This window comes from Girardinichthys multiradiatus, chromosome 20 (assembly GCF_021462225.1).
Source record: "Girardinichthys multiradiatus isolate DD_20200921_A chromosome 20, DD_fGirMul_XY1, whole genome shotgun sequence".
Lineage (NCBI taxonomy): Eukaryota > Metazoa > Chordata > Actinopteri > Cyprinodontiformes > Goodeidae > Girardinichthys > Girardinichthys multiradiatus.
Window position 1 is genome coordinate 12,197,529 of NC_061812.1, and position 26,242 is coordinate 12,223,770.

At 37.3% G+C, this 26,242-nt stretch overlaps 2 protein-coding genes across 3 annotated transcripts; one reads left to right on the plus strand and one right to left on the minus strand.

Moving 5' to 3' along the window:
- The first annotated feature begins 5,909 nt into the window (after positions 1–5,909).
- On the plus strand, positions 5,910–25,940 carry rnf207a (ring finger protein 207a). 2 transcript variants are annotated; one of them, XM_047348845.1, is made up of 19 exons: positions 5,910–6,089; positions 6,376–6,566; positions 11,305–11,437; positions 11,691–11,835; positions 12,111–12,192; positions 12,290–12,365; positions 12,567–12,692; positions 14,059–14,105; positions 15,264–15,336; positions 15,738–15,806; positions 16,216–16,284; positions 17,464–17,570; positions 18,499–18,543; positions 20,425–20,602; positions 22,864–23,049; positions 23,605–23,656; positions 23,746–23,863; positions 24,737–24,829; positions 25,112–25,940. In XM_047348845.1, exons 2-19 carry the CDS (start codon positions 6,376–6,378, stop codon positions 25,260–25,262), a joined length of 1,941 nt encoding a protein of 646 aa, XP_047204801.1. In that variant the 5' UTR covers positions 5,910–6,089; the 3' UTR covers positions 25,263–25,940. The 2 variants fall into 2 exon arrangements, with proteins under 2 accessions (XP_047204801.1, XP_047204802.1); XM_047348846.1 differs by lacking the exon at positions 18,499–18,543.
- Positions 8,591–10,337, minus strand: zpr1 (ZPR1 zinc finger). The gene has a single exon (XM_047348847.1). It carries the CDS (start codon positions 10,192–10,194, stop codon positions 8,863–8,865), a length of 1,332 nt encoding a protein of 443 aa, XP_047204803.1. The 5' UTR covers positions 10,195–10,337; the 3' UTR covers positions 8,591–8,862.
- Positions 25,941–26,242: the final 302 nt, after the last annotated feature.

A 26,242-nucleotide genomic window follows, 5' to 3' on the forward strand; every position in this document is an offset into this window, starting at 1 on the left:
AGGGCAGAGAAAACGGTCTGCCATGTACCATTTCTTTGAGAATACAAATTCACATCAGCAACTTGGTGTCATGTGATCTCAGACTCAGAATATAGTGGGTGGAGTTATACAATGATGTACAGTAGGTGGCAAATGGAGTAAGACCAGTTTGATTTGGAGTTATTCTCATCCATAATTTAACCAGGGATAGGCATCCGGGCCATGGCCTCCCTGTTTCTTCCATTGTTTTCCTTAATCTTTAACTGAAACCCTAATGCTTTAGAACTTAGTTCTATTAATTTATTTACAAAATGAGTTCCATTATCTGACCTTATAATCTGTGGGATACCATATGTGGGGAAGAAATGTGTCACTAGGTTCATCTATTACAACTAGGCAATATTTCTTCCCCCGTGTTTGCAACAAATTATGCATGATCTGCAAAAATGATTTGCATAGTCAGAAATATTTATAGTGTAGCATTAATGCTTTACCAGATGTGACATATTCCCCCCTTGACACGTGGGTCTTCCCAATGTGTCACTGTAGCCGCTGTGTTGTATAAATATTTTGGGAGGATTGGTTTATCTTCTATCTGATAGATGTCATCTTTTCTCTGTGCTCCTCTCTTTAGCCAGGCCTTTATTTCTGTCTTAGTTGCTGACTGTTGGGCGTCTTTCAGCACATCTGTGTCTATAAATAGCAGATCTGACATTTTCTCTTTAATAGGTTGAAATGAGTTAGTTCTGTCCCTGATGATGTTTTAAAACCTCTATTTTGCCAAATCTTAGCATGGTGATGTACTGATCCGAAAACGTATTGGCTGTCTGTGTATATAGTAAGTATTTGTCCCTCATGTAATTCACATGCTCTTACTACAGCATATAATTCTGCTGTTTGGGCTGAGCATGTATTGGGTAGAGATTTAGCTTCTATTATCCTATCGATGGTTGTTACTGCATAACCAACTCTATTCTTTCCATATTCATCTTTAGATGCTGAGCCATCTACAAACACAACACATGAATCTGGTATAAGGGTTTGAGAAATGTCTTGTCTGGGTTTTGTGTCTTCTTCAACTTTTGCTTTATAAGAATGTGGTTTTCCATCTTCTGCAGTAGGTATTAGAGTACTTGGATTTAAAGGGCACATCTTTTTAGAGTTATGTTTGGCTGTGATAATAATAGCGATGTCAGTGTGATATGTCTTGCATGTAGCGTCAGGTGCTTCTCTTAATATTCCTGACTTCAACATATCTTGTATTACTGGCTTAGTACCTTCTTCAGCTTCTGGCTTTAAGGGGTATTGGCGGACTAATGGCCTTTTTTCAGATATTAGTTTAACCTTGTATGGTGGGAACCCCTTTATTAATCCTACATCAGTTGATGATTGGGACCACAGTTCAGGTGGGACAGCAGCTAGGACAGGATGCATGTTGCTCTCAGCTAAGCCCTGTATTTGTCCCTCTGCCTCATCTAAATGTATCCTTGGATGGACTTTGACTGTCCACGCCAGAATGAGCTTCCAGATTCCTGTATTAGGATCCACTTTTGACAGTGTCAGTGCTGTTCCTGCAGAGGTTTAAAGCCTCTGTTTTTCCAAATTCTTATTATTCTTTTTTATTATATTTTATAAAGTAAGTCCTTATTACATTTAAAAATGAGATCAATATTTTTGGTAGTTGCTATTATTATAAATAATGCTTGGTTTAGTTCTTATTAAAAATAAAAAATAAAAACTCACTCACTGATGAACACAAAAAAATGAAGGGCATATTATATCTTATAATCTTAGTTTATCTTACCCAGTTTTATAGATACAACATACAGTTTCAGTCAGCTTTGTATTTAGTTCAAGTAACTCAAGTTTGTTTCAATTAACTAAAGTTTTCTCTATTTCAGTCCAGTCCAGTAATTCTGTTAAGGTTAATTTAATCTTATGTTAAGTTTGAGTCTAATTCAATCATTTTGAACCTGACTGGAAAAAGTCTAAACGTCTGTTAAAATCTTTATGTTTTACCATTGAGAACTGACCTAATATTATTATGGTAATGTTGAGGACTCTAATTTTTACATAACATGAAACAGACATTTATTTCACAAAAACAGAAAGTCAAACACAGACATTTGGCCACATGAAAGTTTAAATAACCTGTTTGTAAAAGAATTAGGAAAAATTCAAGACGGGTCTATGAACTTTCTTATGGTTATCAGTATTTTCAGTAGAGGTAGAACCTTTGCCATCTTTAAATGATTTTTTGAAAAAGATTCTGGAAACCTTATTAAGATATAAATTTGGCAAAGATCATCAGAACATCAGACCTTTATTAGCGCTTTTAATGTCCCTCAAAGATGCATTACAATGAAATCAGTCATTCCCATTCACACACATTCACACACTACTTACTTATTTCTCTGTCAGAGTAATTTTTATTTGCAAAGATTTGAACATAATTTGACTTCTATTATTCTTAAAATGCACATTGTTTCCTCATAACCCCTTTTGTTTCCACTAGGTCTGTTTTGAACGCTTCAATTCTTTTTTTTTATTCACCAAGAATCAATAAGGTGGTCTTAGTGGGTCCACCTTAAAGGTGTTATCTGTTGGGTGTCATGTTATCATTGTCAGGTCAGTGAGGTTCATAAGTCAGTCAGAACCTTGGTCATTTGTTCTGTGCACATAATGTTTCATAGATCCAGCCTATGATTAGTCAGCAAAACTTCCACCTATAGGAGAAAAATTGATTGTTAATGAATGAGCTGCATTTCCTAGGAACACTGTCTTCCTCCTGGATGAGCATCACCTGTTGAAAAACTTTCATCATTGTTTGTTTCACATATTCAATCAGATCTTTATATTATACCAGTAGGTGAAGTTGTTAGTATCTCATGTAGACTGACATATACTGTTGCCTTTGGAGAGGATCTCAGATTAAATAAACTTAGTTAGAGCGTCAATCCAGGTTCATTTTGTGTCTGCAGACTTTAGCCAATTTTTCTTTTCTTTCTTTTTTTTTTTTATACATAAAGAGCAAGATTCAAAACATTTTCAAAAGGCAGATTGTGGCAGAATGTAGACAAAACTGCTTATTGATTGACAAAATAACATTCAAGCACACAATCACCATATTAAAAGGCTCTACTTCTAGAGAATCACTAAACTTTTGGGGTCCGGTTTTGGCCCGCGGACCTTGAGTTTGACACATGCAGGGTAGAGTTACAATTTTTTCAGACCTTTCAGCAGAGACAGGCTTCTGCTGTTTGCAGAAGTTTTATCTTTGTTTTCAGGCAGCTGCATCTCTTTATCAAGGTCGTTTCACAGAGCTGAAATTGAACTTCTCTCAAAGAGGAAAAATCAAGAATGCAAACAATCTGAGCCAAATATGGAATTATTTCCCTGTAAAATGAATCTTTTGCATTTTATCATGATATTGTTGGTAGTATAACACCATAGAATGATTTTTAAAGCACCTGTTTCTCACTAATGCTTGCCTACAAAATCTTTTACTCTCAGATTACTTCTTTAACAACTCTAGTCATTGTTCACTGGGTTGTCCAGTTGGACAGTTTCCATGTTGTCCACATTGTCACCTCCTCTTTTAACTTCTTTTACCACGTCCTCTAAAACCATCTCTTAGTCTTTATAATTTAACCTGGGATGGGTGGCGGTCCGCCCCCCCCCCCCTTTATTTGTTTTCAGTTAAGCTGAAAGTTTTTTCCTGTGCTTTTCTTAAGGCCTCAGTATTATGGCTATGTCAGTTAAAGGATGCTCTTGTTGTTTTTTTAATTCATCTTTTTGTTTTAATCTGTTTATCAACTGTGTGCACTCAGGGACTGAAAAGTCCCCTTTGAAATTATAATCTGGCAAGGTTTTTTATTGTCTCTTGAATCTTTTGAATGCATAATCTCCAGTTTAAGATCCCCGTGTAGTTTTAGGATTTCAGTGATAATTAAGTTACCTGAAAATCCGTATTTTTATGCCATCGTGTACATATTTCTGTTAAATCAGAGCTTTTTCTCTGTTCTTTCCCCATTGTTCTTTGTTATTTTTCTCTTTTTAGTTTTCATTATTGCTAATTTTAGATCCCCTTGTAATTTTAAGACATCCTTTGTATCTAATTTGCCCAAAAACCCATGTTTTTTATTTTTTATTCCATCTATGACAGATCATACCTGCTCCTTTTACATAGTTCTCCATAAACTTTACCTCCCCTTCTAAGTCAATTAGTTTACTTTGTTTCTTCCCCATTATGTTTTATGTTAGTTTAATTATAGTATAAATGTCCCAGATAAAAGGTCACTGGCATGAGACTTTAAGGAGAGGACATTAACACGCCCTTCTACTGCGACTAATACGCAGCGGTGTTAATTTTCTGGAATGAAATCCGACCTGAATCTCCAAAGTCACCAGTACGTAGTTTTAATCTGGGCAAAAGAAAACACAGGACTAGCAGAATCCTGCTATGATTCTATTAAAATGCTTAGTCCTCCATACACACACAACACAGTCACACAGTTAGTTTCAGGTACCTTGTAATTGTTCTAAGTTAACTTGGTGTTATTTTATGAGCTCAATTTACTCCGTTCTTTTTACTTTTATAGCGCTTATTCTATTCCCACGCAGAGGAATAACCCTTAGTCGTTTTATTTGGCCCCCTTCTTGGCGGGGCCCTACCTTAATTTGTCACTATTCCTTTCACGGTGGAATAAAATCATACCAATGCAGCGTCCTTACCGGCGACGCACTACCAACGACTTTTAAGTACTTTTCTTCTTTTATTTATATAGCGCTTACTCTATTCCCTCGCAGGGGAATAATCCTCAGTCGTTTTCTTTAATCCCCTTCACGGCGGAATTGTACCAAATTTGTCACTATTCCTTTCACGGTGGAATAAAACCATTCGAATGCAGCGTCCTTACCGGCGACGCACTACCAACGACTGTTAAGTACTTTTCCTATGAACTGTATTTTAAAACTGTCTCACCTCGGAGTTGACTTCTTGGTGACTCTTTGGACCCTGTGAGAGTCACCCCGCGCAGAGGAAGGCAATAACCCACTGGCCAGGTGTGAATTCACACACACCGGGACTTTCAGCCACTCCGGCTAAAGGAGGCTGTGCAGCGGTGCTTCGCTCGACGTCAGGCTTCCCCCACGGATCCCAGAGTCACTGTTAAAGCAAAGAAAAATAAGGTTATTGAATTAATCCGGCTTCGAAGGACCAATAAATGTTAGGTATTATTTAGTCAACTCAGAGGTAAGAACGATACAGTCATAGTTACTTGTGACAAGGGTAGCCCACTTTGCAGTGAAACTACCAAGTTTTGACACCCTATCTCTTTATTTATATACACAGTTCAACAGACAGTTCAGACAGGGTGTGTGTGTGAGACGGAAAGGAGGCTGGTTCACACAGAGATAACAATGATCTCACACACACAGGGAGGAAGGCATAGTGCAGGTGCCTTCCAACCCAAGGTTTTTACATGAGTGATAACAAGTTTTTGCACCCATCCAACAACAGGTTACAGTGGATTTTTGCTGCATATAAAGTTTAACTTAAAAACGACCAAATTAATTAATCCTCTCTGATTTATGGGCACAGCATTGTCAATTTTTACATCAGTTCCTGCTGAGTAATTTATGGATGTCTGGAAGGGAAACATGCTTCCTCTTGCTACGCATGTTACACCTGTTTCAAGCAGGGACTTTCAGCAAGTTGATGACAAACCTCATTCTTCATGGCATATTAGGTTTTAATAACTATGTTTTGGCACCAATTGAGTGGTTTATCTCAGTGATCTGATACCATATTTATCTCTCATTTATCTTTTCTACAGTGCTTGGTGCATTGTCGGTATGGTATTGGGAACTGGACAACTTTACACAGACTGCTTGCAACAGGAATATTAAATGTCCCTTTTGAACTTTGGCAACACTTGGGGGCTGGCATAAGGTGTGAGTTGTCAGCTGCCTGGTGGACAGACCCCATCAGCCGACTATTGAAGAGTTTCTGCATTGCTGTCATTCCTGCTGGGGGTAGCTGATAGAACCACTGAAAAGTACGACAGTGGCTCTCTGTTCTTCCTGCAGACAAGCCTGCTGCATTTACAGTAAGTTGTCAGATAGATTTTGTTGACAGTAAATTTGGTGTTATATGGATTGTATGTAGTAACTGGATCTACATTCACTTAACATAAAATATTCTGCATGTTTCCTGCTCATTTTCAGCTCTTTGGATCTATGTGCTTGCTATCTTTGTCAGCTTAGCCTCTCTTTAAATGACTGAAATCTTTGGAGCGTTATTGGACACCACAGCTCATACGGTTTTATTTCAAGTGATGAAGTGATGTGAGCTGTACTATCCCCTTTGTCATTATTCACCTCTTCTGTCTTAAGATGGCAGGAGGGATCTTCTCCAGCATGGGCAACCTGTTTGAGGTGGACTGTGCTAACGTCCACCCCCTGGTGTGTCACCTGTGCCACGAGCAGTACAAGTCTCCATGTTTACTGGACTGCTACCATATCTTCTGCGCCCGCTGCTTACGAGGTCGGACCAATGATTGCCGCCTCAGCTGCCCCCTCTGCGGGTAAGTGCTGAAACTTTGCGGTTGGTCGTGCTCAGTTAAATTATTGAGCATGCATTAGATACCTGAGCCACTGTATGACATATGGTGGTAAGCCACAAATCCTTAAATAAACTCAGTCCAAGGTCAAAAATGGATGGTTTTGGTAGCCTATAAACACATTTCACTGGCATTACAACCTCAAACAGGCTGCATTGGATGTTTCTGCTCATATGGACTAATAATATTTAAGTTGTCCAGTTTTACCTTAATGTTTTAAGAGACTCCCAACCGACCCTCGTGTTTCTATTTAGAGGCTATTGTGACCTAAATCGTGACCAGGTTCAGGTAGGTCAGAGTGGCTGAAGCAGCTGCAGGGTCATCCCACTCTCTGGCTCCAACACTAAAATTTCCATTAAGCCCAGTCACATGGCAAACAAAGCATACAGGTTTTTGGCAGCAGTGCCAGTAACTTAGGATAATCCACAGCAGCCACATGATAACATAGCAACTTGTTTCATTCCTTCTTCGGGGAGGACCTGTGGTGTGCAGTCACCTTCAGGTCATATTAGTTTTCATTGATCAAGATGTGATGGTCGTTACCAGATCAGACAGGCCAGATGTTTGATTCAATATTGTTTTATTGGAAAACTGTGATTCTAATTCTAAAAAGCAAATACAGTCTTGATTCTGGCTCAAATAGTCTTTCTGGGAAAGGTATAAATAAATCGGTGCAACCTTTATTGCATCTACCTCATGTTCTAAGGGATTTCTATCACATTAAGCTGTGGCAGATTTGTTTATCTTTGACATACTAATGGCTGAATTTCGATCTTCACTTGTGTAAAATCAGTCAAAACCACAAACCCAAGTAATCTCAATACAAAGTATTTCATCCACAGAACACAGATGTACCAGTATTGTAAGAAAAAAACACCACATATATCAAACCAGTGTGTGCTTTGGTTTGGTCCAAGAATACTGAATGCTAGCTTCTATTTCCATCTGCTTCCTGCCACAACAGCTGCTCACTCAGAGCCATGCAATCTAGCAATTCACTTCTCTGCTATTAGTGGAACCCCAATAATGACAACTAGAGAAAACATGTTCAGCAGAGAGTGGGGAACAATTGCACCAGTGTAACAATGAAAATGAAGCAGATTTTGGACTATTGAAGTTCCATAATTGTGGTTAATGTGGCGTAGATACATTTCATGGGGAATCCAATTTTAACACGTTAGTCCTTTTGGCAAGTCTTTTGACACTTAATGGTCTTACTGTGAATGTTTTTTTCATATAGTAATTTTTCAGAAATTAGTATTTATTTAAACTTTTAGGTAGTTGCATTGTATTAGAAAAACATGACACTGCAATACTATCAAATATTGCAAAATTGACTGCAACTAGCTTACATTTTCCTCACTGCTGTTTTCCATTGTTGCTAAGCCCCTATCATTTTTGCTGAACCACTTAGGTATAGACATAAAGGACAGGTAAAGTCCTCCCAGCTGGCAAAATATATTAATAGCAAGCAGAGTTGGAACGCATGTATATGGAATATATTGCTGCATTGCACAAACTTATATTGTGAAGCTACTGCACATATTTACAGCACTCCTTTCAGGTAGAAATTCTTGCACTTAAGCATCAACTTTAAATTAGCAGCAAAAGTAAAAAAAACTTTTTGCAATATCTTTAGATTTTAGAATGTCAAAATCTAGAATAGCAGCAAGAAATTATTAGAGTAAGAAAACACTTTCAGTTACTCCCAAAACCTTCCTAAAAAGCCTGTATTCAGAGCATTGTAAATGCTGGCTATTATAAGCAAATATGTGAAAGAAAATTAGCATTTAATTTAAATGCAAACCTTTATGTTAACCATGGTTGTCTGCCACATCATGAACAGGGCTGCCATTACATCAATTTCTGTAATGTTGGTGCGTATAAAAATATTAATTTGTCTCACAGTGTGTGGTCCTCTGAAAGCAAAATCTTTTCAATTTACAGTAAAAGAGCGCCATCTTCTGGAATGCTACAAGGATGCACAGTTTTGAGTCAACCTTACTCTTTATTAACCACAAGCATTTGTGTTTTTACAAATCAGGTTTTCTTTATGTACATTGTTTAATTATCGCACATTTCAACAACTTAGAATTGTTTAAGTATAAGACAAGGCTTTTTGAAAGCAATAATTCACCCAGTTTTTAAAGTAAAACATGAAAATGAGAGAAAACATGGAGTAATATAACACTGGGTCTATGTCGAGACGTTTCCAATTCTTTCCCAAGTGCATTCAGTCTTTTGAGCTGCTCCATTCAGTTTACTTTGCTTCTTGATAATTTTCAGTCTTCATGTCATTCAGACCCAGCTCTTCATTCTGCTCAAATGTGCGGGTGTACTTCTCCACAGTCATCTCAGGGTCTGGTTCTGGAGCGTACACATTCTGCACATAGCTGTTCCCTGCTGGATCATCCAGGACAATGTGCACTTTCATTTCTCCAGCGAGGATCTTCTCTAACTTCTCTCCAAACTCCTTTAGCTTCTCCACTCGATCAGTGTCGCTACTGTCACCACAGACGAAGGGGTTTTTGGAGACGGTCAGGTCCTTGATGTCTTCCAGCAAGCCTTCCAGTGTAGTGAACTTTCCCCCCAGAGCTGCCATTCCCAGTTCAAACTCCAGCTCAGGGATGAGGACAGAGCATGTCTCTGACTTGAGAACATCTCGGGTCATGTCTGAAGCGTCAGTGACCTGCAGCGTAATCTTGGTTCCGAGCTCCTCTGTAGCTCCACCAGATTTGACCTCATTGGTCCGGTGGCCACAGCTGTCACAGTTGGTGGCCATGATGACGACCTCCTTGAAGTGGGGGATCTGGACTAGCTTCATGTTAGTGGAGGCAGGTGCGTTGCACTCAGGGCAGTTTGTGGGGAAGACCAGGACCTCCCCTCTCATAGTGTCCAAGTCGTTACCTGCTGGCTCTTCCTCCAGGTCATCATCAGCCCGTATTCCCAGCTGCTGGTCCTGCTGGACAGTCCTCTTGAACCGGGTCACAGTGAGAGCCTCATCCTTTTGAGGCGCTACAGGATTTTCTACAAAGCTGTTCCCCGATGGATCCTCAATCACTAGCGTGAATTCGTGTTCAACATCCTTGAGCTTCTTCAGCTTCTGGATGAATTCATCTAATTTCTCTGCCACCTGCGGCTCGGAAGCCCTCCTGGCAGGCTGGTCCTGCTCCAGCCCAGCCACTGCTCGATCCAACAGCCCCTCGATGGTAGAAAGCGAACCTTTCTGGGTGAAAGGAGGGATTTCAAAATCCAGCTCGGGGATGCTGGTTTTCGCACAGTCCGCCTTCACAACCTCACGGTTCAAGTCCTGCTTTGATTTGACTTTAAGTGTGTAACAGACGCCCTGGTCATGGATCCGGCCCGCAGACTGGGTCTCAGTGTTTGACCAGCCGCAGTTAGTGCAACTGAAGGAGCTCACGATGATTTCTTTAAAGAAGGGGATTTTAGTAAGGAGCAGACGGGTCGTACCGTTCTGGTAGCAGTTCATACACAGGCTCTCTATCTCGGTGGGCTGCCACTCTTCGTCGTCCGCACTAAGATCCCTGAAAACGCTCCCACCTCGAACATTTTCCTCGGAAATAAGAGACATTTTAAACGCCAAATATATTCCTCTCAGAGTAAAAACCTTGCCTCTTGCCAGAACCTTCTAGATGACACCGTTAAGCTCCACCTCGCCTGCACGCTTGTTTTATCTCGTACGACGCAAACTTCCGTACTTTCTTCTTCGGTGACCATCGCATTTAGGAAGCCTCTGCTGCCCCATTCGGATTGTTTTAAAACTGCTATACAACAAACAAAAAAAATCTATTCTATCTAACCTGTTTTAAAACTAACAAAATTTGCTCTCTATATCATCTATCTATCTATCTATCTATCTATCTATCTATCTATCTATCTATCTATCTATCTATCTATCTATCTATCTATCTATCTATCTATCTATCTATCTATCTATCTATCTATCTATCTATCTATCTATCTATCTATCTATCTATCTATCTATCTATCTATCTATCTATCTATCTATCTATCTATCTATCTATCTATCTATCTATCTATCTATCTATCTATCTATCTATCTATCTATCTATCTATCTATCTATCTATCTATCTATCTATCTATCTATCTATCTTTTATATATTTATACTCATGGGAATTTATTTGAGAATAATTAGATAGAAGTGAAAAGGGACGTGATTGGAGTAATATAGAGACATAGAGAAGGTGCATCCTTCAAAGACAATGAAGATGCACATGGACACAAACACAATGCAGAATAAGAGAGTATCTAACATGATATTCACATTTGAAGTGAAATTACTCGTTTGTCCTCTGCTGACGCTGCAGTGTGTTGCAATTTTTTTTTTACTTCTTAATTTACAAACCAGGTCCAGTCACAAAACCTATACATAAAATTCTATTTTGAATAAAAATCATGGAAAGTCGTTTTTTTAAACATGCCAACCATTCTTTAAAAATATTTAAACTATTTTCAGCATAATGTGTTAATAAGATCGAAAAGTTAGAATCACAATTTAGATTTTCTTACTCCAATTGCCTAATTGCATTACTGCATTGAAATTGACTGTGCTGTTAGAAAAAACATGCTTACACATTGAAAATGAATAATAGAAATAAATACCCAAACAGTCTTTTTTCTCCATAGATAAGATGCATGAATGCCTGTTTTATCCACAGATACCACTCAATAATAAAAGGAAATAATGCCCTCCCACCAGAGGATCGTCTGCTGAAGTTCCTTGTAGACAATAATGCAGACGTCGAGGAGACAGTGCTCTGTGCCAACTGTGACCAAGAAAGTAACAAAAAGGTACAGCATTTCATTCACATCAGTTCATGAACATTAAAACAAAAGTCACAAAAAACTGGTTTGTAATTTTGTTAGATTGTAATTGGACGGGTGTCGGGTTCTAAAATATTTCAGGAAAACACATGCGTAATTCTTAGATATTTCATTTGCAGCACTTAGGTATGTTATTGTACTCAGATTTGAACTTTTATTGCTTTATATAAAAAAAATTGTCACCTTTTTTTATTTTGTGTCTTTGTATATGTGTGTGCAGGACACAGGGCTGATGTACTACTGCAACACTTGCAGCCAGCCGCTTTGTACCACCTGCCGAGAGCTGACACACAAGGCCAGAATGTTTTCCCACCACGAGATTGTGTCATTAGCCAAACGCACCAAAGCCAAACACAGAAAATGCTGTAAGTGCCACCTGTAATTTACTTCACAGTGATTACATACTAACAAGCCCGAGAGCTCGGCTCCCCCCCGAGCTCTGCATGAATTTCCTGCCTCATGTCAATCAATTTCTCAGGGAAAATAGTTGGTAATTTTTTTAAGTGCCCTGAAATGTGTCTGTCAGTGTAAGGGAAAACAGAGATTTATTCACCAATAGCGTCCTTATTGGGATCCCTGCAGTTTGTCACAAATCTTGACTTTCATCCAGGCTGTAGTTAAAACACATTTCTCGCCACAGCTCTCCACGAGGAGCCCTACATCCTTTTCTCGACGGAGAATAAATCTATGCTTTGCATCAAATGTTTCAGAGACATGCAAGTGTGAGTAAATTAACAAAATGGTTGTTAGATCTTTTTGCCTCTATTGTGATTGGTGCTAGTGGTTTTGCTTTGTTTCGAAATTTCTTATTTTTTGCAGGGAGAGTCGAACTCACTCCATTGACATTGAAACAGCTTATGCACAGGGGTGTGAGATGTTGGACCAGGCAGTGCTGGTGAGGAACTCATGTGTGTTCTCGTACAAATATGATACAGAAAGCCAACATGTCCCATTGTCAGCGTTTCAAGCATTCAGCTTTTGTGATAACATTGTGTGTTTTCTAATTTTCATTAGTTTTTTTTTATTGCAACTGGCTTCTATAAAGATTAAATAGGTTAAATTAGTTGCCCACAGTGACATTGTCTTTGAACTGTAGGTAGTGAAGGATCTCCAGAGCTCGACTGGAGAAGCAATCCATCTGCTGAGAGCAATGATCGGGGAAGTGCGTCTGAATGTAGAGGAAGAAGAAAGTGCAATCTGTAGTCTGTTCAACAGTTTGCAGGTCTATTTATTCAATATTGTTATTTCCCCCTTACACTGATATAAAACAGCTGCTTCCAAAAATCCGAATGAATTCAAATGTTTGCACTGTTTAAATTAACAGGTCATAATTGAACATTTTACCTTTCTCACTGTGAATAAAATAACTGAACAATCCCTTCTTCGTTTCTTGAAACACAAAATAGAAAGCCATTATGTGTACTCAAAGAAATTCCTGATAAATTACATTCATTGTTTAAAATCATTTTCTTAGGGTGGTTATACAAAGCACAGAATATTGTTTAATATGGTAAAATTTGCTATCAACAGACAACTGAAGAAAAGTACAATTTACAAATACAACCGCAGGGAAAAATACAAAATCACTACTTCATTCTTTAGTTGAGATAAATATGTAAATAGAAAACACACATTACACAAAATTATTTTAAAGAAACTGAACATTCTGGATTTGTTAATCAAACCTCAAAAAATTAGGTGACATGACTGTCATTAATGGAACTTCTCTGATCTGATCAAATAGACAAAATTAAATGGAATAAGCCAAAAAGTTTGCTTTTTTAAAACAAATACCAGCACCAGCCTAATTAGGCTAATTAGAGGGCAATGAAATAGTGCCTTCAGACTCAACAAACTGTTTCACCTGGCTGATTGACAGGAAAAATGGCCCTATCCAGAAAGCTGTGTCAACTGAAACAATGGAAAAGACTAAAACTCCTTCAAGATTTGAAGTATTATTTTAAAGAAATGCTACACTTAAGTACAATTTCTGGCTACTATCCACCTCTAGTTACTTCGCTGGTGTCTTTGCAGATTTGTAGGTGTTAGAAAAACCAGAAGTACATATCATAGTTCTCAGTATTCTTGGCATGTCTGCATAATTAATTAATAAAAAACAATGTTTCTTTCAACGTTACCACTGTTTATTTTTAAACAAGGCCGAGTAAACATCCTCAAAAATACACACTTGAACCTTCCTAAAATGATAACTACACGACATCCAAAGGAAATAGAGTTAAAACTGCCCCATCTTTTCAGTGGTAAATCCTTGCACAGTGAACATTTCTCATCTTTCTCCAAAATGTAGGATTCAAACATGCCATCATTTCAGACATTTATAACTGCCATGTCCCCCATCTAGCACCATTAGCGCTACTTGGCCACTGGATGTCTCTATTAATCTAAATGTTTGAAAACTGGGCCTTTTTACCAGAATAATGAACAATGCAGGAGAGCAGGGAACCACACTGTACAATTTGCACAATTTCTTTTCACAATCTTGAGAATGTATTAGGTATCAGAGCTTATGGCTGTTTCCACATCATTGTGAAGAATAATAGGTGCTTTTTTCTCTTCTCATTTGACAGGAAAGGCTAGCAGAGAGGAAAAAGACTCTACTCAAAGCAGCTCAGGGGTAAAAAAAAAAATATATCTGTAAAGATGCACATTTCTTGATAAATTTTTATTTTTTGCCACGAATTGCATATCATAGTGTTACTGTATTACTCTCACGAGTTGATATGTTTTTGTTTTTAATTACACTTTGCTGCACTGAACTGAAAGCTGATGAATAGTGCCTTGTTTTCCCCAGAATAATCTACTTGGCACCAAACACATTTTTCTGGATAATTTCCATATTTAATAAGTGGAAAGCTGAGTCAAAGTCACTTCTGTAGAAATATCCTGTAGCTTTCAAAACAATATTTAGAACTTGTGCGACGATAACTAAACGTAAGGCCAGCTGAAATTTATTTTTATTTACAATATGCAAAACTTTCAAAAAGCAACTTTAGTAGGAAAACCTTAAAGCAGCTTGCAGGCATTATAGCCTTTTTAAATCAGCAAAGGGTTCAGTAAAAGCAATTTACTATGTTCAGGCAATTTGGCAAAAATATTGACTATATCATGCCAGCATGATTGTGTAGAAACATAGGTGTTAAGCATTACATGATTATGGCTTCTAAACTCTATTAAAACAGTTACAGCTAGATATTTACTGTAATCAACACAGCTTGAATAAATGCCCTTTAAGGTTTAAATCTGACTAGTACATTAGGTTAGCTTACTTGACATGATTTAAGATGTAATGACATTTGCTACTTAAACATATTTGATATCAGAGGCTTTGTGTATTCTCACAAAAAAAACCTACAAATTACCATATCAAATGGGTGAATCCAAAGCATAATCTTAAAGATAACTCTACCCCAGGCATTTCCTCTTTATTGGATGCATTATGTGTAAGTGTGTGTGACTGAATGAAAACAATATGGAGATCCAGCAAAGTGCATCTCTGTCTGTATCCATCTCTTGCTTTCTCCATTGCCTGGAAACCATCCAGTGGTTTGTGTTCCCAGAAGGATGTTAAAGGCTATTTATGTCATGCTTTGTGTGTCTGTCCCTGCGTCTGCATCTGTGTGTTTGTTACAGGAGAAGACAGATAGATTACCTCCTGGAAATACTGAGTGTGTTGTTTGTGGTTGCACCTCCTGAGCGTATTCCTCTGTATACTGTAGCATGCATAAGTTTAAAGGCATCCTTTGTTTGCATGTTTGTGTGTGTGTGTTTGCAGTCAGCATGAAGAGAAGGAGAAAGCATTAAAGGAGCAACTCTCTCACCTTACTGCTCTACTTCCAACACTTCAGGTGAAGAGAAGATCATATATAATACTTGATCCCAATGATGATGACATACAAAAGGTCAATAACTTTATCACTAATTGAAAGAGAGCTCATCTTTTACTTAGGTTTGGGCATAAGTACAGAACTATGACACACATAGATGTTTGGCTGACTTTTTACTCACTCAGATAATCTTAAAGCCGTAATGACTCTAGCAACCATACTTATATGTATGCCCAAGGCCCTGAGCATGTTTATTTTAACAGAGAAGCTAGCAGACATAATATAAACTTTATGGATTTTCTTTTTTTTTTTTTTTTTTTCAAAGGCCCTGCTGTAGATTTTAATACCTATAATGTTAGGTTTTAATTTAAGGAAATTACTACTATATTTGAATTTTTATCTTAAACCTCTGATGTTTTTAGGTCCACCTGGTCACCTGCTCAGCATTTCTCAGCTCAGCCAACAAATATGAGTTTCTGGATATGGGCTATGTAAGTATTGCAAATGACAACCAAACTGGATATAATTGCACATCAAATATAAAAATGTAGCAACACAGCAATACATGATATAATGAGATATGTATAACTAAGTAGATGGAAATAAATGTAAATTGAAAACATTACAATGATAACTTGGAGAAACAGAGAAAAGACAACTAAGAAAATGAAATATGGAAATCGACAAAAAAGATGGACACAATGCAATATCATAATAAAATGACTCACCAAGCAACTCTGAAGACAGAGAATGGTAAGAGTTTTTCATGGCGTTTTATTGGCAAGGGAAAAGTTTCTGTATTTGTTGGATTAAATTGGTTTTTAAATTGAGAGCATCCTTAATGTCTCAGTGAGGTGAAACAGGTAAATGAATCAAACCCAGATGCTCTTGCTTGCACAGCAACTCATGGAGAGGCTGAAGAGGATTGCAAAGCTCCCTCATCGACTGCGGCCGGTGCAAAGCAGCAAAGTGAGTACACAACACTCATATGGAGCTCAAAGACAAGGCAGTTAAACCTGATTTTCTTTATTGCTCACGAGCGCCTAAATGGCAATTAACTAAAATCAGGTGCAAATTCATCAAGCTATATCTGTGTTTTAAATGTGTACAAAACCTGTTTCAAACCTGAATTAGAAATTTGTCAAGATGGGTTTTTGAATTGGACCAAAATGCAAACAGGAACTCAGCGCAATCATGGTGGGGTGGATTTAATATTAACAAAAGTAAGCTAAGGACTAACAACAAAAGTGTCTAAAACAAAATGCACAGAACAGGATACAAGAGAGCGCATGCTGGACAAGAAACCAAATTAATCGATTAAGATTATGATGCAATTGTACAGAGGTGTTTCCTTATTTAGTCTGGTGTAATTACTTAATTTGTACAGTATTTCTATATAGACTAGAGGCACATCTTTTAAAATGTCATACATTTTAAATTTAATCAATGCTTTTAATCTCTAAAGTAACTGGTTAAGGGGATACATTATTTCATACGTTTGTATAGTCTGCAGCATCACCTATTGATTTTAAAATGCTGTGTTGATGGGATTCCGCCAGTCAGATGTTTTTTCTGAAGGTTTTGGGAAATACCTCATCAAGTCTGGAGCTTAAATCATCTCTTAATTCAAGTGATTAAAAAAAGTAAAACAATTTCCTCTGTCTCTTTAATCATTAATCTGTGTTTGTGTATGAAGCAAGGACAACTGTGACCGCATGCAGAAATATGGTTTGCATCAGTATGTGTTTAGTGGAATCTCTGTTGTGAATCAAGTGCAGAAATGAAACAAATAGCACATGCAAAACTGAGAGAAAAATGAAGGAGATTGCACTTCATGAACAAATTGTAAAAATCATGGCATTTTTGTTTTACCAACCTGATTTTGGGCAGGGGAAAAAAAAAAACACTGGTTATCATTACAAAAAAAGTATGTGCCCAAAATAGTGAGTGTTGTTTTCTGTAGCTAATATTTAGACTGAATGTCTAAAATATATGATGTCATAAAACCTTTCCTGCTGGAATGGAGATAAAAGACACAGTTCCACAATTAAAACACTGCCTTTTCATGTCTTATCGTTCAATATTTTCTTGGTACTTTTTGAAGAGGAAGTATTTATTGTGACTTACTTTGACTATGTGCTCTATTAGATCAACACTGAGTACAGGAGTGAGTTTGCTCGTTGTTTGGAGCCTCTGCTGCAGATAGGATCACGCCGCCCTCCTTCTGTTGCTGGTTCCACAAGTATTGTAACAAGGTAATATATTTTCCCTTAAATCCTTTCCCCTGCTGGTAAACTAATATTATAGAGTGACGTTTTCTTCTACTAATTTTCTGTGTAGCAGTTGACGTAGAACACCAATTGCGCAAACTGGCTTTTGCCTTTTGAGAAAGACAGAAGTCTGGGTGGAAAATTTCACACATATAAAGCTTCCAAGTTTGCAATCCTCAAATGGTTTGCAAGTGCAGATGCAGCGGAAAGGAGGCGCCATGCTGAATCCCACTATGTCAGTTATTTTGTCTGTCTCTCTGTAAGCTTTGTACTCTGATATGTTTGCGTAATACACCTTGTTAAATGGGGGCCGGGATTGGGGGGCATTCCCAAATTAGAAAGTTCTGGACCTGTTGTGTCCAGATAACGTTCAGGTGATGAACTGATGAATGGTTGCAGGAACAGGTCTTGAATGGAGATTGTTAAGACACACTTAAAGTCTTTCTGGCATAAATATTCAGTTTAAAAGTTCTTGAAATCAAAACTAGGTACAACCTATTCTCTAACAGGTATTTGTTTTTTTGCCTACAGCAGATAAACTCCCTCCTCCAACACTTTTTCCACATCAGTGTCTCTCAACTATTCACAGGTTCTTAAGCCCACTCTCTAATGCCAGCATACTGATGTTTCTGTCCAACATGTTTAACGCCCCGCCAGTGTAAGACGCAAACTTGACAGGGATTGGTGTCCGGCCGCCTGAGACTATTTTTATCGTAATTTCACAGAACTGTCTAGGATTCAGCTGTAGGTTGGCACTCAGGGGCGGTTGGACCGTTGATGTCACAGCTTTAGCTCAGGAAAGGTTTTAAATTGGCATCACCGCTGTGAGGACAGACTCTGGGTGTGTGGGGGAATGACTTATATGACAGCAAGAGAAGGATATATGTATTAACCAGGTCTGCCACTGCATTAGTTCTCAACAGGGAAACTGGAGGAATAGGAGCCTAATGGATTGGAGGTAAATCTTTATTTATTTTATTACTTTTTGGAAATTTTAAAATATGATGCGAATGACAGGCAACATATACATTAAACATCACCTCAATAAGCATGGATCTATCATAACTGGAGCAAAACTGGTTGAAAAACGTTGTAGAGATTTGTTTGAGTTTGTTTTGCGAACATCATTTGATCATTGATTAAATCTTACCCTGCCACTCACCATTTTGTTAATTAATTTATGCAGATACAATGAATCTATGATTGAATTTACAAATGAAAAGGGGAATGGCTTTTCCTTTATGTGTGGCATTTTAACTACTACAATACCCTCCAGCCTTCTTGTTTCTGTGCCTGTGTTTTACCCATTTAAAACTCATATCTTAAAGCATCAACAATGCAGGATGCAAAACAGGCAGGGGTTGATGGAAAGCCAGCTTGCAGTTGATATTTTTGTCATCATTTCCCACTAAAGATCAGTGAAGTGCTGCTAGTACGTTCATTTCAGCAACTGATGTTGCTTTACTGCTGTTATAATTTTCCACTGGCGTAATAAAACTTGGGTGCTCAGAAGATAATTACGGTACTGTAAAACAGATGCATTTACTTCCAGCCACAGTAGATCAGCTTTTTTTCTGTGAAAGCGATGAGCTTGACATGAATTTACTGTTCTTCTATGAAGTTTTGAGTTATTAGAAATTTGGGTGATATTGACTTTTAATTACAAAATTGAGATGTTGAAAACCTGTTTATGAATATTAGCTGCTGAGTTTTTGCTTGAGTTCTGATTTTCTGTTACACATACATGTATACAAGTTTGTGAAGGAATGGTCATGGAGCTCAGGCAAACAGCAAGATTTTCACTTCAGTTATTAAAACGTCCGTAGCTGCCTCTGTACTATTTACTGGCCTTTGAGTTTTCAGTGAAATCAGTACTGATAATGCATAGTTTCTACAAGGTGTTTTAGGTTTTAGTTATAGTATACTTTAGTATATTTTTACATTCCAATTGTACTGCATGATTCTTTCTAAGAATTATTTATTTTTTACTTTTTAAAAGGATGTACTTGAATCCTCAAAATCTTATAATATTATCTTAACATAATAACACAGTCTTAAAAACACAAAAAATATTGTATTTATCATAATGCTTGAGTGTTGTGTTTTGTGGCTTAGGAGCTGGACAAAAACATAGACAGGAACTCTGGAGCAGCATGGTGGTTAGAAGGATTTAATAATACGAAAAGACAAAAACTTACAACCAGGCACTAGGGGAACAGGCTGTGTCCTGTAAGGATCCAATAATTAATAATAAAACCAGTGAGCTTAAATAGCAAAGGAAGTTTAGAGACTGACATTGAAAACAGGTGAGGTAATCAGGGAATAATGTGGAGCAGCTGAGGCAAGAAGGAAAGCAGATAGACTGAGGGGGGGACTAATTAACACAGAGGGAGCTGAACTAAGACACAGAGAAACTAACAACCAAAGGGAAAAGACTAACACTGAACTGAGAAAAATGAATCCAATTGCACAACGACCAGAACACAAGAATGGCAAATAAATGGTTAAAACACAAATACAAATGAAAACCAAAACCCAAACACCTAAGGGTCATAACACTGAGGCAATACACTGTTAATTTTGCAGCTTATCAACCTAACATCAAGCCTGAAAATGTAACAGGTTTTTGTGACTTCTTGAACAGACAAGATAATGTCATGTTGCTTTAAATCTGTTGACAGAATGAGTGATGCATAATATCACAGATCAAATCACACTTATATTTAAATACCGTAAGAATATCCAGGATGAACATTGCAAAGCATTAACCATGGAACAAAGTAAATGTCCAAATGAGAGGAGAGGGTTAGTAATGGTTATTATTATCTGCTCTTTGCAGGCTCCAGTCCCCTCTCTCATTACCCTGCCACTCTCCGTCTCTCAGTGAGATGCCTCTAGGCTCTGTGTTTGGGCGAAGGCTGACATCTCACAGGAACATATGCACTAAGGTCCTCCTGGCTGAGGGCAGGGAAACCCCTTTCACTGAGCACTGCCTCAAATACGAGAATGCCTACAGGGTGAGTGAAGAGAGTGAACTCAGGTCTCAGAAGAAAATAAATTAAAGTTGGCTTATCAGATTAAAACATTTGTAATACTTGCCCATAAGTTTTTTTTTTTTTTTTTTTTTAGAAAACAATGGAATGTTGTATAGGAGTGTGAGAGTGTGATGCAAATGTTAATTAAGGTCAGCAGGTTGTGGTACAGAAAAAGCTCCACATTAAGATGCTGTACTATGAAAATATTTTCAAAGACTTCTTCATTAGGTTCCAAGGCAAAAACCACTGCTGAGCGAAAAGGAAACAAAGGACCATCTCACAACTGCAAAAAATACTTTTTGAGAAGACCCAAGGCTTTTGGAAAAATATTAAGTGGACTGACAAGACAAAAGTGGATTTTGTTTAGAAGGTCATGTATCCCATTTTATCTGGTGTAACACAACATTTTAAAAAGAGAACATCATGTCGAGCACCAAGATTGAACAATGAATGCTTCTCTCAACCACAAAATCTAAAAGGAGAATGTCCGCCTATCATTTCATGACCTTAGACTTTAGTACATTTGAGTTATTCAGCAGGACAAGGATCTGAAAAACACCAACAAGTCCACCACTGAATGGGAAAAGAAGGGGTGGATTAATCAAAGTCTGGATTTAAATTCAATTGAGATGCTCTTGCATAATCTTTTGGAGACTGTTCATACCCAAAAGTCCTTTGTGTGGCTGAACTAAAACAAATGCACAAAGAAGAGTGTACTAAAATGTCTCCACAGTGATGTACAGGACCCAATGCCAGTTATTGCAAGCAGCTGAGGAGTATTTACCATAGTTAAGTTTGTCTAATATTAAAAGTCATTTCAAAATCTGAAACATTTAAATGTGAAAGGAAATACATTTTTACAGCAATAGATAGGTGTTTAATTAATGATCTACTCGCACTGCAGTATTATGCAGTAAATATAACATACATGTCATTCTTTACCTAACATGTTTAAATGCTTTATAAAAAGACTGTTAATTACTGTCCTACTGTTTTTGAGTATCAAATTTGACTGTACTACCCCAAAAACAGCAAAGAACATTATTGTTTTTCAACGGCTAATTGAACATGTTAAAGAAACTTAGCAGTGTATGTAAAGAAATGCACAAATATTAAAAGATTATGTGTGTTTTGTACAGAAATATAGTCTAAATTATCTGAGTGCTGGAGTCCAGAAATGATACACAGTCTAATCTATTTCTTCTTTCATTTAGTACTGCACCTTGCTGCCTTGGAAACAATAAATGCTATTTTTAATGTATGTCTGTGTTTAATGTTAAAATATTTTGCCTTTTAATAATGAATGCTATTGTTAACTTCCCACATTATCATACATAACAAATATTCATACTTTGTTAATGCGAGTCAATAGCACAAACAAAACTTTACTTCACCACAAGACACATAATATGACAACATCTTAAGGCAATTTTCTCACCACAGCCACAGTTATGAAAGCCAGGGAATTGAAAGGGTTAAAACATTCAGTCAGAGGGAAATATTTGTTTCCCAAAAAAAACCTATACACATCTTAAAGCAAAAGTGCATTACTCATACTGAGAAAACATTAACCAAAAACCTCTGGTGCATTCTGGAGATGGATGTTAATAAGGCCCATGACTTTATTATCGTTTTATCACATAATCAGTTCTTCTTAATAAATAAAGAGAGCAATTTGTATTTTTGATATCTAGACCAAAGGAAAATGCCTCATTAACTCAGGATAAATTCTCAGTGTCTTTTCCTGGAGCCCATTCTGAACTGTGAAATGGGAAATGCAAATAAAATGTTTCTTAAGAATGTCCAGTGCTGCAGGTAAATTCAATATTCAGACTCAGAATGTTTTCAGCATAATTGTAAATGACTTTCATCACCAGCAGAGACAAAAATATTTTGATTGGGATGACTTTAATAGTAACAATGAGATTTGAGATCTCTTACATAGTAAACATTTGTGAATCTATACAAGACTGCATTTCATTTAAAAAACACTTTGTTTATCCTAAAAGGAAATGAAATAAAAACATTATTTAATCAAATATTTGTCATTTCTTTAGCTGGGATCCAACAAGGATAACTACAAATTACAAATTAAGTCAGCAACATTAATTTCTCTCATTTACTTTCAACCTACTGAAAGAATAAAATGTTTTTATACTCAGATAGACCAAAGCAGACATCTTTACATCGATCATCTTGAGGGAATGTTTTATATTTGTGTCTCTGTGTGTCTGTGTTCATAGACTCTGCAGACAGAGATTCAGAATCTAAAGGACCAGGTCCAGGAGCTGCACAGAGATCTGACCAAACACCATTCCATCATCAACACAGATAAAATGGGAGAGATCTTGGACAGATCCCTGCATATAGACAATCAGATTGGTGCTCAGTACTCCACTGTGGAAACCATGAGAGTTATGTTTGAAGAGGTGTGTGAGATGAAGTATCAACCTTTTGCTTATGCCACTGATATTTCAAAAATGTTAAATGCACACACTTTGCTGTTTTCCTTTAGTTATCCATTAATACACGTGCAATAAATATAAATCTTGAATACGTCTTGAAGGAACCCACATAATAGAAACATGGAAAAGAGCCTTTGTTGCACTCTTGTACTCTTTCTTTACAGAATAGAGCAAAATGAAAATAAATAATATTGTCAGAATGAGTGTTTCCATAAAAGCTGTATTATTAAAAAATTGTTCAAACTGTATATAAAAAAAAAAAATTTTACAATGCCAGATTCTAGGCATGGTCAATGCTTCAACCATTGAGAAATGCCAGAATAATAGATAATTACCGCGGGTTGTTGATAAATCTGTCATTTCAGGTACCCAGTACTACTGTAATATTTACAATATAAACCATAGGTACATTATTTGTGTTGGATTCAATATAAATACTTTCTGCACATTATAATTGCCAATCATCATTTCTCTTGCAATACACAATATTTTAATATCCAGTTGCTTCTTTCTTCACAGATCTGGGATGAAACTTTGCAGATGGTCAATAATGAGCAGGAGATCTATGAAGGTTCTTGTCTAGCAGTGATAAGACATATTTACATTACTTATCTTTCTTTTGTTTTGTAAAACTTTTTTTTATTTCATCTCTGATTGTAGCTCAGCTTCATGACCTGATGGAGCTGAAACAGGAGAACTCTTACTTAACCACTATCGCCAGGCAGATCAGCCCCTACATCCTCTCAATCGCAAAAGTTAAAGAGAGGCTTGAGCCCAGGTGTGGTAAACTTTGTTGCCATCTGTTTGCTCTGTAGCTATGACTGGATGTTATCTGTCAATTCTTAGTTTTTATTTTGCTCTTAAATTAATTAGATCTTAAAAAAACAATATATATATATATAAAGTAACTTGCACTTGCAAGTGTCTGCTTTTGGCTTATAATAAAACCAACAGCTTTTTGTGATTTCTGCATACTGCATACATTCCTTGTATGTCCAAAAACGTACTTGGCAATAAAGCTTTTCTGATTCTGATTCTGATTCTGATTTAGGGTTCAGTGATTTGGGCTGCACGGTAGCATTGTTGCCTTGCAGCAAGAAGGTCCTAGGTTTGATTCCTGGCCTGGGGTCTTTCTGCATGGAGTTTGCATGTTCTCCCCGTGCATGCGTGGGTTCTCACCGGGTACTCCGGCTTCCTCCCACAGTCCAAAGACATGCCTGTTAGGTTAATTGGTAACTCTAAATTGCCCTTAGGTGTATGAATGAGTGTGTGCATGGTTGTTTGTGTGTTGCCCTGCGATGGACTGGTGACCTGTCCAGGGTGTACCCCGCCTCTTGCCCGTAGACTGCTGGAGATAGGCACCAGCTCCCCCGTGACCCACTATGGAATAAGCAGTAGAAAATGACTGACTGATTTGTTTTTAATGTTGATTTTGAAAACAAATTTCCTTAAAAACTATAAAAAGATCAACAATCAGACATAGAAGACCAGGCATACCAGAACTGGTTTTAATGTTTTATTCTAATTTTACATTTAAATTACTTAATTTCTGTTGCTCAGTTTTAAAAACAGGTTTGTTCATACTCTGTTTGTCATAGAGTATTGTTGTAGTACTATTGTTCTAATTATAAAGTTGTTGATTTTGTTTTAGGTTTCAGGAGCCCAAGGAGCGTCTTGATGATCGTACTGAAACAATGCTGAAAATCTATGAAGACAGCACAGTGCCAAAGGACAGCCAAGACAGGTGCTGATCCTAATTTATCTAAGATCAGTTTTTTCAATTTGTAGTGAAAATTCTGCATAAAAAATGTTCTTCTTTGTCAAGTGATTTTAAAAAAATAAGATAAAACAAAGTAGAATAGATAAATTGGGAGAAATCTCAGTTTTTTGGGGTTCTTTGCAAAGCATTTTAACCAAATATTTTTTATTTTAAATTTGTTGTTTTAAATATATATAAAATATATATCAGAGGTGATCATGTATGTTGGAATTTGAAGTAACTCTCATAATTTATTTTTGTTGTCAGCGAAAACCAGAGTTATGTCACAGATCAAGACAGAAACAGGAACAGTCGCATCCTGATGTTGGAGCCAGTAGAGGTTTCTGTCATGGGCAGTCGAGCTGGCAGGCAGCGGGGCCCTGTGGAGACGTCCAGTAAAAATGACATTTCCTCATAAATATCATGTCATTTCATTTCTGAACCTGGTTCCTTCTCCAGTGGAACAGCATGCCTTAATTCAGCCATAACAAGCCCAGGGTGGTATATGATGTCCTTGTCTGCCCATATACAGTACAGTACATGACATTTTCTATGCAGTGAGCTGTCAACAGCTCCAGGGTGAGCCCTTGGATTGACACTAACTGGGTGTACTTGAAGGCCAAACGCTCACAGCTGTCGGAGCATAATGGTGACAATCTCCTTTGTTCAGAGGGAGAGCAAATATAATAGCACTATAGAAAATCACTTTATTTAAGAGTGACAAAAAAGCTTAATGAGAGAAATGCAGAGAGATATAGAAAGAGAGAGGGACTAAATTCTGACTTCTCAGGATTCTTGCTCAGTTTGTGTTTTAGCATCTAAATATAACAATGCACTAAGTGTGGAGTTGCTTGGATTAGCTTTGTACACAATGTATTCATTGCATACGTGACTTTTATCATGTATTGTGGTAAATGATGAATGACAGGTCAGTTATATTTTCCCAGAAAACTGTTGGAAAACATGAGACCGCACATATGGATCATAGCAAATGAAATGATGTATGTGTCTATTGTGAGGTAAGCGTAGGCCACATGTTGACACCTGTCATGTGCATCATGTCATGCATCTTTTAAAATAAAGCAAGTTGTTGTCACTTTTTTGCATGTAGTTCCTAGATGGGGATGGTTATTGTGTGATTGAAGATATATGCAGAAATAACAGCTTGCTTAAATATGTATTCCCTTCCAGTTTTTTTTTTTTTTTTTACATCACCTATAGGTTCTTCCACCCTGCTGACCAAGATACCACAAAATTTTGTGTGAAATGTATTTGGTCTCCCTCTCAATTGTTTCTCATATCTTGGTGTTCGGATAATTCATCCGTAGTTTTTATTAAGCTGTTGCCCAATTTTGTTTCATGTGGTAGAACACACTTCACATATTTAACAGGCTGCTG

What these genes read in the sequence shown, in the direction of transcription:
- rnf207a (XM_047348845.1), top strand. Translation starts at nt 6,376, where the DNA reads ATGGCAGGAGGGATCTTCTCCAGCATGGGCAACCTGTTTGAGGTGGAC. An exon ending in TGAGCAGGAGATCTATGAAG is followed by an intron (nt 23,657 to 23,745) that starts GTTCTTGTCTAG and finishes CTCTGATTGTAG; the next exon opens with CTCAGCTTCATGACCTGATG. An exon ending in AAAGAGAGGCTTGAGCCCAG is followed by an intron (nt 23,864 to 24,736) that starts GTGTGGTAAACT and finishes ATTTTGTTTTAG; the next exon opens with GTTTCAGGAGCCCAAGGAGC.
- zpr1 (XM_047348847.1), bottom strand. Translation starts at nt 10,194, where the DNA reads ATGTCTCTTATTTCCGAGGAAAATGTTCGAGGTGGGAGCGTTTTCAGG.